Below are 13,786 nucleotides of genomic sequence, written 5' to 3'. Positions count from 1 at the left end.
TTTTGGGGTTGAATCTGCTAGCCTTGCAGCATGTTTGCAGTTTAAGCAAGCAGGCTGACAGACAAAGAGGCCAGACAGGATGTTATAAAACACAACCAGGTGAAGAAAAAAAAAATCCAGGAGAGGAAAGGGTTAAAGGGTTTTTCATACAGCTCAAGTATGTTGTGCACGCAATAGTACATTATGAGAACATTTCTGTAGTTACTGTATGTGTGTGCAGGTGTGTGTTATTCCATCACCTGTGCTGCAAATATTTGTGGGTGATCCGGCAGCAAGGCTTGCAAGCAAATGTTATGATATTTCCTTGTGTGTGTGTGTGTGTGAGTGTGTGTGCCGCTAACACGTTGGACTTAATTAGACCTAATAATGTAATCTAATTTGGTTGAAACTTGAGACTGCCTTGAGTGGCAATATAATGTGTTGAACAAAGCTCTCCTCCTCTCTGTCATTTGGGGCTTGGAGTGCTTTCATGTCCTGTTCTCTTAGTGATAAGACTGTCTGTCTGTCACTGACGGCGCTCCAACAGGCTGACTCACAGGCTGACTAAATGTTTTGCCTCTGACCACCTGACAGACAAACTGCCATATAAAATGCATTCAGTCCTCTTCATTGCAATAGCTTTTGTAATACGGGGCTTTTAGGCGGTTTGTCGCTCATTCAATTTCAACGTTTTATTTCTGATTTAAAGGAATACGTTGAAAAATTATCATATTTTTTGTTTTCAAAATATTGTGCGGTGTGATCTCTCTCAATACATTTTTCCCACTGCAAAAGCTGGTGACCACACACATCTGCTGGCCACATAGTTGAACTGTGCATATGTGCTGATTTCTCGAGTGATGACACAAGATGTCTACAACATGCTTTGAGCTAAAATTAACCAACTGTGTAAGTCTATCATTTTCTGTGTCCAAATATGACTTTTTTTTACAATATTTAACAGACTGGTTTAAAGCCCTACAGGCAAAAAAGGCGGGCTATTTTGCATCTTTTAGATGTCTTCTTTCAGACTAGTTGGGAAAAAAACTGGAAAAATACAAATGTAAGTGTGTATTTTACTACACTTTGTCAATCTGCATCTGTAGATTTCTTCTATTTTAAAAGTTAGCATTAGATAATGCTTCATTTGAATATTAAAAAGGATATTTTCAAAAATCATGTAATACAAAACATTATTGTCTTAATGTAAGTAACCTACTGGGAAAGTTTTGAAGTGATATCCAGTAAAAATGTTTACCGGTAGTGTCGCCAAGCAAATATTAGATATTTAAGTGTCAAGACTGCTATATTCGGAAAGAAAACACACGATTATAAGCCATGCATATAGCTACTCTCTTGTGTTGCTGTTAATTTGACACTTTATTTAATAATTTGATATATATTTATTATAACTACATTCCATATGGTTTGATAAAATGCACATACACTACACTTTAAGTCTCCAATTGAATACACATTGGTGACCAGTTTAACTGTATAATCTTTCTACATGTAATTCTGCCTGGAAACTTCTACAACACCCTGCCTCTCTTAGTCTCCTGGAGTCTGTGTAATCCTGGACAGCCTTCCCAGCTTTGGGTGTGATGGTGGCGACTGTCTCCTCTGATAACTTTGAACTGGTTTCCCTGCAGCGCTGGAAGTCCACAGGCCTCATCCCCCCCCAATAACCCCCCTCCACCCCCCCTCACAGCCAGAAGAACGGCCTTGCTGCTTTATTAATCCCCTTCTCCTCACCACGCACACAGATGAATTTTAATCAGCTTTCTTAACCTCTTTTCTTTCCTTCATATGCTGCAGGATTTCTTTACAAACGCCCGGACATGCACGCACGCACACACACACACGCACGCACGCACGCACGCACGCACACACACACTCACACACACACACTGGGGGCGGCTCCTCTATCACCTTCTGCCTCGCCTTTCACAATTGGTTTCAGCTGAAGAAGTCCTTCAGGCCTGCCGGTGTGTGTTTGTTTGGGCTCTGTGATTTTGCATGTGTGTGTGTGTGTGTGTGTGTGTGTGTGTGTGTGTGTGTGTGTGTGTGTGTGTGTGTGTGATGTTTTACTTAGAATAGACATACAGTGCGGCTCTCACTCACTCTAATGAAATCATCCCAGGCTACATTAATCCCTCCTGAAGGCCACTGTCAAAATAACAAGCAGCCAGGATTCTTTAAAGGGAGCTATCTGTCTTGAGCAGGTGAGAGATATGTGTGTGTAGGTGTTCTTATACATGTGTGTTTAAGACGTGCATATATACTGACAAAAGAGTTCTATTTAAACATGTAATTGAACTTGTGTTAACGTCTCTGTACCTCTTCTGTGGCTGGGGCAGATCCCCCTGGCCGCTGTCAGCCTCCTCTCCAGATCTTCATCCCTGCAGGGGGTCACCTGGATGCCCACTTCCACCGGAATGGCCCTTCCACTCAGCTCCAGCGACCTGGGAGAGATGGAGATGCCCCTGTCCCTGCCAGTCTCCCCAGGCTTGGAGAAGGACCCCGGTCCCCCTCGGAGCCCTCGGCACAGGCGGCGCTTGTGCTCGATGAAAACCAGGATATCGCCCAATGGGAAGTTGGTCTGGCACTGGCCGCAGGTCAGCATGTCATGCTCCCCGGGGCCCACCCTCCGAGGGCTGGGGGTGGACGGCTGCGGAGAAGGAGATCCCGCCCCTGAGTCATGATTGGCCTCTACTGCTGGGAAAAAAGAAAGAAGAAGATGTATAAAAAAAAAATGTATAAAAGAAAGACAAAAAAGACACAGGCAAGTTTAGTTTTACCTGATAAAAGCCAGCCCCCCACACTACACGAGATCATTGCATTCACAATTGTGTCACTTTCATGCACTCTGTAAAGCTACTCCGCTGAGACAAACACCTGCACAGCTTATCCAGGAGAGATCTGCGTGGGCGGGACCCAGCAGCACATACTCTCAAAATGTGTGCGTGTGCTTCTTTATGTATGTGTGTGTGTTTGTGGCCAGGAAGCTATTCATCTCGGTGCATGCTGGGTTTCCGGTAAGGGCCTTCGCTACACTAAGCTGTCATAGCTAGATGGCTGCTTTCACCACGTGGGATTTGTGCAGTAAAACAAAGTGTAGCGTAGCAGAGGCCACAGCCACCACCGGCGAGTGGATGTGTTTCAGTGTGTGTGTGTTATCTTGGAATGAGACAGAGAAAAGATGTCTAAATGTTGGAGGAGATCACAGGTGAGTATGAACACACTATTCTCCACAGACAGAAAATCTATACAGCCAAACCCGAGGTCCTGTTAAGAGAGTAAATCTCATTCTTCACAGATCTGACACGGTCATTAATAACCATTACACATTCTTCCCCGCCACCTCCCCTATGGTGGAGACTCAGTCCCTCAGCTTAACGTAAATCCCTCATGGACAACCTCCATTTTTTCCCTTTTTTAAATACTACCCTGATGTACCAGAAAATGTGTCCTCTTCTTTAAAAAAAAAAAAACCCTGAGGAAATCTGAAGCTCCAGATACTCTAGGGGCGTCTGAGTGAGCGGGTACCCAGGGAGAGGTGTTGATGCCTGGGAGTAGGGAGCAGAGCAGCGCCTGCCTGTCTCTGCAGCTCCTCCACTTTTATTACCCCGCATCCCCCGCACCCCCCCCTCCCCTTTTTCGCCTCTCTTCTTCTCCAAACATGACACCCTAATAATTGCAAAGATTAGACAAAGAGGGTGTGTGCTGGTGTGTGTGTAGTTATCAGAGCAGAAATCCTAAACTCTCTTATCACCCATCTCAAACTGCCAGGGAGGCGTTTCTCCTCTAAATTCCCCGTCATAACCGTAAAACTCAGGGAAGAGTTCCAGCTGAATATTACCCAGTTTTACCCAGTTTTCTTTTTATTATTTCAAATAAGTCCACCCCCCTCTGCACCCACACACACCCACACATGCGTTCCAGTCCACTCGCTTTGCCCTGGAGTGATGATCCGATGCCAAATATCTTTTCTCTAAATGGAGATGGGTTCCTGGACGCCTGCCAAATAATTTCCATCTCCTAATCTTTGGCGGCAAAGAAGGAACACAAACACATATTTACCTACAGTTCACAGCTTGCGACCACGATTCACATGAAGCAATGTTCCAGAGTGTTCACACAAGCGCGTGCGTGCATGTGCGCATATGTGCGATGCATATAAGTAGCACTGTGCAGGAGCTAACAACATGGCGCTCGCTCTCACTTCTGCCGTTGAAAGCAAGACAGGTGGCATAAGAGCCTCGATGTGTTGGAAATGTGGGGGGGGGAAAGAGTTGACAGACACCTGCTTTAGGACTTTATGTAAGAGACAAATAGAGTGAGGCCTGTTTGTTCACATATGATTGAGTAACACGGCCTGGGGGCAGAAGGCCGTAAATTAATAGGCGTTGGCATTGTCACCATGCCATCGGAATATCAATCGGACTTCTTATTAAAACCACACCTCTCCCCGAAACCCGCTCACTCGTGTATCCCGAGGCTCACCTGTGTGAGAAAAAGAAAAAGCCAGGTGCAAGAAGGAACTGAACCTGGAATGCTTGCAAAATAAATCAACCTTGGTGGACACACTGAAATGGAAAGAATACAACTAAATGTAGCCTATCATCGTGACAGACAGTGTCTAATTCTCTCTGTATAAACTGCTATGTGAGAGGAACACGCTCGATAGGTAAGGGAGCATAGCACACACATGTCAAACATGCCATCGCTGAGAAGGCGTGATGATAGCAATGAAACCCTGCTGTCTGACATGATAGCACACACACTTTATTTCTCTCTCTTGGTCTCTGTCTGTCCCACACACACACACACATACACACACACACACACACACACACACACACACACACACACACACACGCACACACACACACACACGGAGTATTCCTCCTGCTACTCTGTCTTATCAAGTGTGAGTTAAGTCAGGCAGCCTTAGAGCACCCCCTATCAGTTTGATGAGGAGAGAGTCAGTCAGTCACTGCTGCTGCACACTGCCGCTGCACAATGTGTACCAGATGGGAGACACAGCTGAAGACAATGGGCCTCTTTCACCAATATTTCCAGTTGTGCGAAAGGTCGAAAAATATATTCAAAACGCACAATAAGCACTTAATGATCAAATGGTGTTGCCACAGGCGAGGAATTGTTTCATTTGCAGCTTTTTCTTTATCTGTGGAGTTGTAATTTTAGTGCGAAAACCTGTAAATAATATGTGACGCCCTCTTGAGTGTTTTTCACACTATTGGCCAGGTTTAAACCAGCTAAGTAGGTAAAGCTTGCCAAGGTGCATCATATATATAAAGTTCCTCTGACATTAATTGCCCATATAAATCCTTCTAATCGATAATTATTGTGCTTGTCCTTATATGCTCTTGTAAATGTGTTTCTGTTGTTGTGATCGCAGCTTGAGCTGAAGGTGATAGGAAATCTACATGTCCAACATGGTTTGACATGTTTCACTCTGCCTTAAAAGTCGAATAGGAAACTGTCGAATTGTAATTTTGCTGGATGTGAAACATTTGTTTTTAATTAACGATGTGAATTTGATGAGATTCTTCCGAGCGGCGTTAAAAACAGAAAGCGTGAAACTGTTTTTCCGCTCGACTCCTGAACTTATAGAATTTTTTTTAATACCAGCTGCACACTGTGTTCTGCTGGTAAAAGGCAGAGTATAAGGCCAGGGGCACTCGTATGACAGTCGACCATACTGTATGGGTTCAGACCTGTCTCCATTTCTTTGTTTTCCCCCTTCCATTTGCTGAGCTAAACACACACACACACACACACACACACACACACACACACACACACACACACACACACACACACACACACACACACACACACACACACACACACGTGTAAACCCCACAGGGGAAAGTGGGATAAGATTCACGCTGTCATTGAAAATAAATGACACCAGCAACGTTGCAGATGGTTGCAATCAAAAATTCAAACAACAAGCGGCCTCGCTTAGCCTAGCCCTTTTTTATTTTTTCTCGTTGCGTTTGCCAACAAAAGCTGCAACAGTGTGTGTTGTGTAAGGCCAGGCCTGTGTGTTTCATTATCTTATCACCATTTAATCTGCTGCAGTCTCATTTCTTATCATAAATCTTAAATTATAAGCCTGAAAGTGAGCAAAAATACGGCTCTGCAGCTGACTGTGACTTGTTACTAAATCGCTTGCAAGCTTTGGGGCATGGCATTTAGGGGTATAAATCAAATTAGCCAAACAATTCTTTAAGAGATATAATAATAAGAGTAAAAAAGAAGGAGCTTTATGGCGTTGCAAAATTGATTTAATGTGTTCGATTGAAAGAGAATCTAAGAACAAACTGCTCGCAGTAAATCACACGTCGCTCACCAATCATCCCCTGTGAGATTATCATCCGGTTACCACAATGTGTGTGAATATTTAGTGTGGCGTTGCATTGCGTATACGCTGGGTTTTCTCCCCCCTCAGCAATTTGACAGCCATATGGTGCGAATAAAAGCGAAAACATTAACTGTTTCACAAGTAGCATGCCAATCCTGAGAGTAAACAGTTATCACAAGACGTTTCCAGGGCTAGGTCAAGAAAACAGTCCTCTAATAATTCCGATATTAGAAAAAAAAGACCAATCTCTAGAACAAGGAGAGGCCTGTGGTGCTAAACACCAGACGTTAATGTGTGAGTAATTCATAATGATAATCCTATGATAGGTTTCTTTGTCATGGATGTGACTCCAAGCTGAATCAATGAGCCTAAAAAAAGCCTAGAGGGGGTGTTAGCCTGCATTAGCCTTAATAAAACAAAGGATGTGCTGTAAACCGAAGGTCAAATTTAACTTGGACCGAATATCTTATACATGTGATTGGTTTGTTTGTGAACATATGCAGCGGTCACGCATTTTGAGGGCAGTTTCACAGTTCGTAATATGCAGTGAGTACATTGTGTGCATTCAGTGTCCCTTTTTGACAAGTAGAAATCCCCTGAACGCAGTCTTCCAATAAAAGCCTGTCCAGAAATATGCTGATATTCAGGTTCTCTGCACTTCCAAGCAGAGTATGACCTATGAGCGACATGTCTGCAGGGCACAAGGCTGTGTTTAGTTACAGTGGATAACCAACTGATCTGACATGTGGTTGATATGTACGCTGACACCCAGAAGAATCTTCATATTATTACTTGTGTAAAGAGATACCTCGTAACTGGTCTTGACAGCTGACACTAAAACCTTTGAAATTAAGCATTAAATTCACGAAACTGACAATAAAACTGTACATATGTACCCGAAGCTCTCTATAAGGTGTTGACTTAATCAAATGTGTGGTTTTTTTCCCAGCACTGCTCAGATCCTCCATGCTGAGGTGTGATCCAGGTCCTCTCCAGACCCCACCCAGCTTAAGGAAACAACCCACAGCGACACACAGCCCAAGGCCATTGAATGATAGGTCCATCATATGCTTTCCGTCCATCACAGCATCATTAGTAGGAAATGGTAAGGCGAATGGTAAACATGGCTTAGGCGTTTCATGCAAATACAGGAGCATCAGTGCACACAGCCGCACAGGCGAGCATTGTTCTCACAACATTGGATGGAAAGAAAAATATATGTTTTGCCATATTAAAAATTCCGTTTTCCTTGATAACATCAGAAAGTAAACGAACAAAAATATACCTGCATGTTGAGATTTCTTCCTTAATTTTGAACTGTTTAGCCTCTTAGGTCATTAAGGCCATCGACAGGAGACAGAGTGTTCCATGTCAGAGAACAGGTAGGACCAGATTCAAGGCCCAGCATCTGCACTCTAATAACCACTTTTAGCATTTACACTACTCCTCACATGATCAAGCTGAACATCAAACATTTGTCAGCGTTTGCAGAATATCTCAATTGAAGTTGTTGTTTGACACTCGTAAGGCTCCGCTGACAGGTGAGCGGTGATTAAAATGTCCTGTGAAAAGTAGTCATTAAAAGCTTCAGGCAAGATCCGATGCACCCCGGGGACATCTGAACGGCTCGGACAAAGAAATTAGGAAATTTAAAGCGAATCTGTGACAACTAATTATCAGGCTAATTATGCAAGAATCTGCATTCAGCACCAGGGAAGAATTTGCTGACTGTACAGCAGGTGCTAATGTGTAAAAAAAAAGAAGAAAAAAAAGAAATGAAAGGAAGATGTCAAACAAAGTGACCCATGGCTGGAAAGAGGGAAGGCAAATATTTAAGTTAGTCCAAATATGTACCATTTGGCATATTTTAATGTGTAAAAAACGTTGCAATTATTGGTCATGATTCATGCAGGTAAATGTTGAACAGACACACACATGCCCGAGGTGAAACTGTTTGAATTTTACACATTTGTAAAGATGTATTGAGGGGTAATATTTCCTTAATTAACTGACAGGCAGTGACTGTGACAGAGAATAAACTGCTGGAGCAATATGTGTTAGAAATCTGCTGAGGGATGCACCTCACTTTCTCATTTAGAAAACAACAACACTGGTTAAAGCAAACATTTAGATTTCAGATTGCTCTTTAAAATAACTGTAATCATTTCAATTGAGGGACGAAATGAGAGATAGGTCAGTGACATGAGGGAGATAAAGTGAGTGGGGTGAATGATTAGTTTAAATGCTAAATGTGTCGGGAGGGACGGAATGCGTCTTTCCAACACAAAACAGATTGGCCAGAGATTACATCATGAATTTCTGCAATGAATTACCCAGATTAGGCCTCTATGAAATTGGATTTAGGCAAAACACAGCGCTGGGAGATGAAGGTTAGATTGATATAATTGATTTGAAATTGGATTATAGGACTTTTTTATCATATGCTCCACAAAGACATTAAAAAAACCTTCTTCAGATTAAATCTGCGCAATTAAATCATGTTCCTTTTTTTGGTCGCAGCTTTGGAAAGCTTCAAACTAAGTTAAATGACCCCTTTGTTTTTGAAATATCGTAATAATACAAGTTTAGATTGTCCGTTTATGGCGTGTTGATTTTAGTTTTCTGATGTGAGAGCTAAATTAATTGATTTCCGTGCTCGATTTGAGTTCTGTAATGCTCCTCGAAGGTTACCTTAAAGTGCAGAAAGGCCTTTGTGTCAAGCCAAACATATACAAAACTGATAAAATGTCGAAAAGAGGAGATTTAATTTAAAATTAAACGCATTTCAAGTCGAATTTAAAGGAATTAAGAAGTAACGTGGTGCAGAATCACACAACAAATGTGAAACGTGATAAAATAACTGTTTGAAAATGAGTGAATATTTAGAGAAAGTAGGCATAAACATTCAGCCACATGTTGGAAAAACATAATCAAAATTGTTTTGTGATGAAATGCCTTACACGGTCACACGTGCGTGAACAAACAAACATACACACTCACACACACTTAGCCAGACAGCCCCAATGTAGATGTCATGAGATCATCTCTCGTATAAAGTCATATAAAGCTGCAAACGGCATATGAAATACACCAGAATTATCCTAATACATTTTAAAGTTGTAAAACCATTATTATCAAGATATAAAATGACTTTATTTCTATCTAATAAGTAAATAAAACAACAGTGTTATTAATGTGTGTACACGTGTTTTAACTTGGTGAATGTATTTTTGACTAATTTCAGTTATTATCGGCAATCTTCTCTCTTCTTCGGCGCATTTTCAAAGATTAAAACAACTCTTCAATAGCAAAATAAAAACTTTCATTTAGACCTCGAAATCTGAATTAATACTAGTAATAAACAATACATTGTACACTTAATCATGTATGAAGTGAGATGTCTTGCAGGAATTGAACTCACCTCGTACTGTCTCCCTGTGCGTCAACGATAAGTGCTGCGGGTTCACCTGCTTGCGGCGGGACATTGCCCCGGCATTTACTCTGGCATCGCCCGGTGAACGGCACTTGGATTCGGCTTGGACCGTGGTGTCGGTTCCCTCTGGCTTGCAGGTGAACAACTTTCCCCCTCTCCTAATCCCTCCACTCTTCTTCTTCTTCTTCTGCTGCAACTTTAACGTGCGCTCGAGGAGGCGAGGACAGGAGCGCAATAAGGATGGAAGACGAGTTTGTCCAAAAAGAAAAAAAATGTCCTGCAGCGTCTTCGGGAGGAAGCAACACCTGGATTTAAGGAAGCCAAAGAAGTAGAAGTTTGTAATGGAAGCAGTTGGCTACTATAGCGGCCAATGTGTTTCAGGTATGTTTTTGCAATGACCTTTTGCAGATACAAATCCTGGACACTTCTGCAGCGAGCGTGGTGACAGATGAAGTACGAAGCACTCCACTGGGTGATGGGTTCTTATTTGGCTCCTTTCCCCCTTCTCCGCTTTTTTCTTGAGTTTTTAATGATATGATTATATCATCTGGGGTCAAATGGCTGCTGTTTATTCTAGGATTCCCTACAGTCCTTCCATTTCAGCAGTGGTGCGCTAAAATGACCCTTTGGCACTGACTCCTCCTGTGCGTTTTGGCATCGGCGCGCGGAACGGCAACTCTTGGCTCTGCTGGCAGGAGCCTCGTTGATTGAGAGAGAGAGTGTGAAGCAAAGAGAGAGTGCACGCGGGCAGACAAGACACCTCCTCCTCCTCCTCCTCCTCGTCGTCGTCCGACAAGCAAGAGGTCCAATGTTTCCCAGTTTCCTTACAGTGTGAGGCTACTTCGCGTTGACTCACACGATGAAAGCGGCGGCTGTGTTTGGGAGGATCCGTGTGTGCGCAGACTATATGCAAGCCCTGTGCTTTTGTTTGTGTGTGTGTGAGGGTGGGTGTGTGTGGCTGAGGTTGCCTTCACTGGGGTGGGATGGGATACAAGTCCAAGTGCGTCCGTGACGTTTGCATGTAAACAGTGGAGAGCAAAACGCGCGGACACTGTCTGGTTGGGGCAGCTAGCCGTGGCTCCTTCGAGCTGATGAGCTCCAAACAAAGTCATTATTACTTATTTCAAAGGCAGTGTCACAATGTCTGCCTTTAGAATCAATGAAGTGACCACCAAATCACTTATATTACCTTCTCTTTATGACCTTTAATATAATTTACCCCCAAAAGAGCATCAAATCCTTTCATGTTTCCATTTTCTTTCTTGTGTTTTTTAATCAGAATTCAGAAACCTAATTGTTTGAACAAATTATCCATTCATATCATGCATACCAGAAGCAAACTGTTTTTAAATCGCTGGAATATCAAGTTCACCCACACCTATCAGATTAAAAGATATTGGGTTAAAGGTCACCTTTAATTGAGATATTAAAAAAATTTATCTTATTGTAGTATTCTACTTTATCTAATACGCTTCTAAATGCTGATGAATATAATATAAAACACTGATTGTCTAACATTGAATCAGAGAAGGAATGCATCTTTGTTGTGAAGATAATTTAAACATGTTATGAGGCAACAGTACCCTCTGTTGGCACAGTCAGGACTCATTTAAACCTATGTAGGAGGGGTTGGGGTGGGGGTGGGGGTGAGGGTGAAACCTTAACACTGCCTTACTCTACTTTATTCTTATTTTTAGAATGGCGCCCCCCTTAATTCACCATTTATACAATTCAGAATAAGAGAGTCCTTGAAGAGCAGATCAGGTTCACTCCGAGGCAATTAATGGCACTAATGGGCAATCATCCTGCACATAATTCACTGTATTCATTTAGATCAGTGTATGCACAGATAAGTGCTTTGTACAGACTATAAGAACACAGTCAAGTTTCTTTTTTTCTCCCCACCTTACCGTATAATTCAAACCTTCTCCGTGGTATAATTTACTTGAAATACATTGTTGAATAAAAATATGGAAGCCTAATACGGCCATTTAAAGTTGACACTCTTTCCTCGTGGATCAGCCGGGGAAAGTGTGCTGCTATAGCGATGCATTTTATAGTCGGCCATTAATAAAACATGGTGGGCAATTTTAAGAGCATTAGAAGTTTGATTGCTTCAGGGCAGGCCTAGGGGACTTTCAGGACAGTAATTATTTATATAAATGAAATGTCATCTCAGCTCTGGCTCAAGTCGACATAACCTCAGCAGACTCCACATGGAAACACTACTGCACAAACAGCTATCTTTCACAGAGAGGCCCGAGCATGTTGTCGAGCATATTGCTTTGAATGGAGCCCATAAATTCCGCATGTGATGTTACATGAAATGTCTCAGTTTTTGGCATTGGGGGCCAAGAGAGCAACAGTGAGCCGTGGACACATCGGGATGCTGAAAGAAAACATTTTCCCTGAGTTCACGCACTCTCTTTGCTATCCCTACTGGCTTCAAGCAGCTCCTTGATCCTCACCCCATGGGTTTCTCAATAATACATCAATGTATCCATTATAGCTTGTATCTGCCGGCTGCGGGCAAAGGCAGTTTCAACTGGGTTGCACATGACCAGTAAACCACAAATACACCGACTTGTGGACACAGGAAAGGTTTTAAGTCCAAAGTGTTGCCTCTAAGGAGACATGCATCTCGTGTGTGGTAAAGTGCCAGTGCTGGGAGATACCTGAACACACCTCAGGGCAATACATACACGAGAGACCAGGCTGAGATGGAAGTTTTGTCCAAAGGAACAAGGGACATTGTGTCAGCGTTTTAGGTATTTTTCCCCAAAATGACCCGGGTTTTAAGATTCCACTTATAATTTATGTTAAAAATGCGCCCAGGGACAAAGTTGACGGGGAGCTCTTGCACATCAGTGGACAGTGAATGCAACTTCTGGGTCACAACCTTCGTCACATCCTTTTATCTTCCATTTTTCATGCCTCTCCCATCTGTTTACTCTCTAAAGAATACTTAAATTGCATTAATGTCTTAAAATAGGACAACATATATGAAAGGGGAAAGAACTACACTCAGCATAATGCAGTTTTAAGAACAAAGAGAGGATTAAATGTTGAGGTTAAGTGGCAGCCCTTTTTGATGTGTTTCACCACATAAACAATGAAAGGTCCACTCCAGGACAGCTCATGGTAATATGAATATTGCTCTGGGATTTGCTTATAGTCGGTGCTTCATTATGCAATGTTTAATATTAATAAAGAAAGTACAATTATATATTATTCATAGGCTGATTTACTGTGGTTGGTGTGCGTGTGTGTGGACCTTGAGTGACAGATTGAGATGCTCCCTTGCTACGGGCAATACAACCAGACAAGGCTCTTACTTTTCTACAGGACACATGCTGACAATTTCTCCCACAGTTAAGAGGATTTGTCCGAGCACGGTTGAATATATAATGCATGTAGATTCCAAATTTTAATTTGGACCGAGTAAATGATTCAATGCTGGCTGTCCTCAGAAGAGAGACTGGGAGGGGAATGGAGAGGGCACAAGATGTTACTTGTACTCTTTCGCTGGAACATTTGAAAAAAAACAAAGGCCGTGATGGTTACATGAGATCTTGTACCAGGTCTAAAAGAGTGAAGTGTGTGAAAAACATCATTAATTGCAATCATTAAATCATTTTTTTTACAAAATCATTGCACTGCACTGCGAGTTTCTCTGTAGAATATGACTCACCATTGGTTGTATGCATTTTATAGCCATATCCCATATTTAAAGGATTACAATAGTTTTAGCTTGACATATTGATAAAGGGATGTAATTATTGCTCTTTTATTCAACAAAGAGTTTAATTCATCGTCACAATTAGCTGTAACATATCATATGTAATTAAGGAATATTTCTTGTGTTTCTTTAACTTTAAACTCTCAGTCAAACTCTAGATTTCTAGAATGACAAAAATGAAAATGTGTTTTTAAGATATTATACAAAAAACATTTATGGTATGTCTTAAGTCTCATTT

The 13,786-nt window shown here is 42.0% G+C and overlaps 1 protein-coding gene across 4 annotated transcripts in view; it reads right to left on the bottom strand.

The window, feature by feature from the left end:
* bcl11bb (BAF chromatin remodeling complex subunit BCL11B b) overlaps positions 1-10,690 on the bottom strand; it is a 30,746-nt gene extending 20,056 nt beyond the window's left edge. Inside the window, exons 1-3 of one of the 4 annotated variants that reach the window (XM_034150447.1) lie at positions 10,209-10,690; positions 9,798-10,114; positions 2,320-2,697 (exon numbers count right to left, since the gene is read on the bottom strand). In XM_034150447.1, coding sequence (XP_034006338.1) covers positions 2,320-2,697; positions 9,798-9,861 — 442 coding nt within the window. In that variant the 5' untranslated portion in view covers positions 9,862-10,114; positions 10,209-10,690. Of the gene's footprint in view, positions 1-2,319; positions 2,698-2,780; positions 2,833-9,797 lie in introns of those variants that run through there. The other 3 variants (XM_034150446.1, XM_034150448.1, XM_034150449.1) reach the window with 3 other exon arrangements.
* Between the last annotated feature and the right edge of the window lie 3,096 nt (positions 10,691-13,786).

This window comes from Trematomus bernacchii, unplaced genomic scaffold, assembly GCF_902827165.1.
Source record: "Trematomus bernacchii unplaced genomic scaffold, fTreBer1.1, whole genome shotgun sequence".
NCBI classification, from domain to species: Eukaryota; Metazoa; Chordata; class Actinopteri; order Perciformes; family Nototheniidae; genus Trematomus; species Trematomus bernacchii.
The sequence above is the reverse complement of the archived record's forward strand: the minus strand, read 5'-3'. Positions and strand labels throughout refer to the sequence as shown.